A 2,004-nucleotide genomic window follows, 5' to 3' on the forward strand; every position below is an offset into this window, starting at 1 on the left:
GCTCACAGCTGCGACATTCCAGAGCTACATCCCTAGTGATAGGCTACCTCCTTGCCCACCCCCTCCCTCTAGAACAACATAAATACTACCCGCTGTAAAAATAAAATTGAGGCTTGATCAGAACTTTGTCTTGCCTCCATTTCTTCGCGTCTCCTATCCTCTCATTCCTTTGCAGGATTTGGTGTGGAGTACCCACGATGTGTGCCCTGCAGGTCGGGGCAGGTAAATACTTACTGAATGCCAGTTCTCTTTAAATAATTCCTAAAAAGCCGAAACCGGTTTGGCTCAGTGGATAGAGTGTCGGCTTGCAGACTGAAAGGTCCCAGGTTCGATTCCGGTCAAGGGCATGTACCTGGGTGGCGGGCACATCCCCCGTAGGAGATGTGCAAGAGGCAGCTGATCGATGGTTCTCTCTCATCGATGTTTCTAACTCTCTATCTCTCTCCCTTCCTCTCTGTAAAAAATCAATAAAATATATTTAAAAAATAAATAAATAAATAAATAAATAAATAAATAATTCTTAAAAAGGTATGGTTTTTAGATTTAAAGACTGTTAGGATAAGTGAAATCTTAGGCATTGTGACCACACAGGAGGTGAGATATTTTGGACAGGGTATTTGGGGAAATCCTGAAATCTCTAAAAAAAATGTACAATGGTTGATTATTGGCTCCTCAAGTGAAAGCTTCTCTGAGCACACAATATACCTGCCCAGTGTTCTGTAACCAATGGAGAGTGCCACATCTCAGGTCCTCATCTTCTGTAGAGCCACCACATTCTTGCCAGGAGTTTTCTCAGAGCTGCCTTCACATCCTTATTCCTCAGGGTGTAGATGAAGGGATTGAGGGTGGGAGTGATTATGGAATAGAAGAGGGAGATAAACTTGCCCTGTTCTTGGGAGTAGTTGGAAGGGGGTTGTAGGTACATATAAATGGCAGGAAGGTAAAAGAGGGAGACCACAACCAGGTGGGAGGAACATGTTCCAAAGGCCTTGTGACGTCCCTTTGAGGACTGGATCCTGAGCACTGCACGGACGATGAAGCTGTAGGACAAAAGGATGAGAGCTAGGGGGACCAGCACAAAGAAGGCCACCAGCACAGCCAGTGTGGCATCATTCACAGCTGTGTCAGCACATGACAGCTTGATCATAGCTGGCACCTCACAGAAGAAGTTGTTTAACACTTGCCTCCCACAGAAAGGCAATTGCACTGTTAAGACTACTTGAACTAGAGAGTTGCCAAAGCCACTTAGCCAGGCCACAACCACGAGCTGCTGACAGAGAGGGCGGTGCATAATAAGGGCATACCGCAGGGGCTCACAGATGGCCACATAGCGGTCCAGGGCCATGGCAGCCAAAACAATGCATTCAGTACATCCCAACCAGTGGAAAACTGCGTACTGCACTGTGCAGCCACCGTAGCTGATGGTTTTCCTGGAGCTGCCCATGTTTACCAGCATCTGAGGGACCGTGGTGGTGGTATAGCAGAGGTCCAGGAAGGAGAGGTGACTGAGGAAGATGTACATGGGGCTGTGGAGCTGGGGATCCAGCCGGGACACCAAGATGATGGCAATATTTCCCAACATGGCAAGAACATAGGACACCAGGAGGACCACAAAGAGAGGGAGTTCCAGCCATGGCCTGCCAGAAATACCCAGAAGGATGAAGTCCCTGGGAGGATCTCCCAAGAAGCTCTGGTTGTCAGTTCTCATGCTGAGACATTTTCTGGTGCCTGTGATGAATCAAGAAAGTCAGAATGAGTAAAACCTGAGAAAAGGAGTTGTCTTCCTCAATCTGTGCTGTGCTTCCCTACACAGGTTCTACTCTGTTTTACCTCTGTAGAGCCACTGAGATGTGGGGAGTCAGAACCAGGAAGCAGATCAGCTGCATATGTATCTTGTTCTCCCTCCTGCTCTGTGATATTGACTATGCCATTTAATATTTCTGAACTTCACTTTCTACATCTGTAACAAGGGGAGAGAATACCTGCTTCAACTATAGAGTCTTT

The 2,004-nt window shown here is 47.1% G+C and overlaps 1 protein-coding gene across 1 annotated transcript; it reads right to left on the reverse strand.

Moving 5' to 3' along the window:
- Positions 1-751: 751 nt before the first annotated feature.
- LOC102429030 (olfactory receptor 2B11) lies at positions 752-1,708 on the reverse strand. Its single transcript, XM_006100217.1, has one exon. It carries the CDS (start codon positions 1,706-1,708, stop codon positions 752-754), a length of 957 nt encoding a protein of 318 aa, XP_006100279.1.
- Positions 1,709-2,004: the final 296 nt, after the last annotated feature.

Source organism: Myotis lucifugus, unplaced genomic scaffold, assembly GCF_000147115.1.
Source record: "Myotis lucifugus unplaced genomic scaffold, Myoluc2.0 scaffold_302, whole genome shotgun sequence".
In the NCBI taxonomy this organism is placed as follows: domain Eukaryota; kingdom Metazoa; phylum Chordata; class Mammalia; order Chiroptera; family Vespertilionidae; genus Myotis; species Myotis lucifugus.

Coding starts and splice junctions, on each gene's coding strand:
- LOC102429030 (XM_006100217.1), bottom strand. CDS start 1,708: ATGAGAACTGACAACCAGAGCTTCTTGGGAGATCCTCCCAGGGACTTC.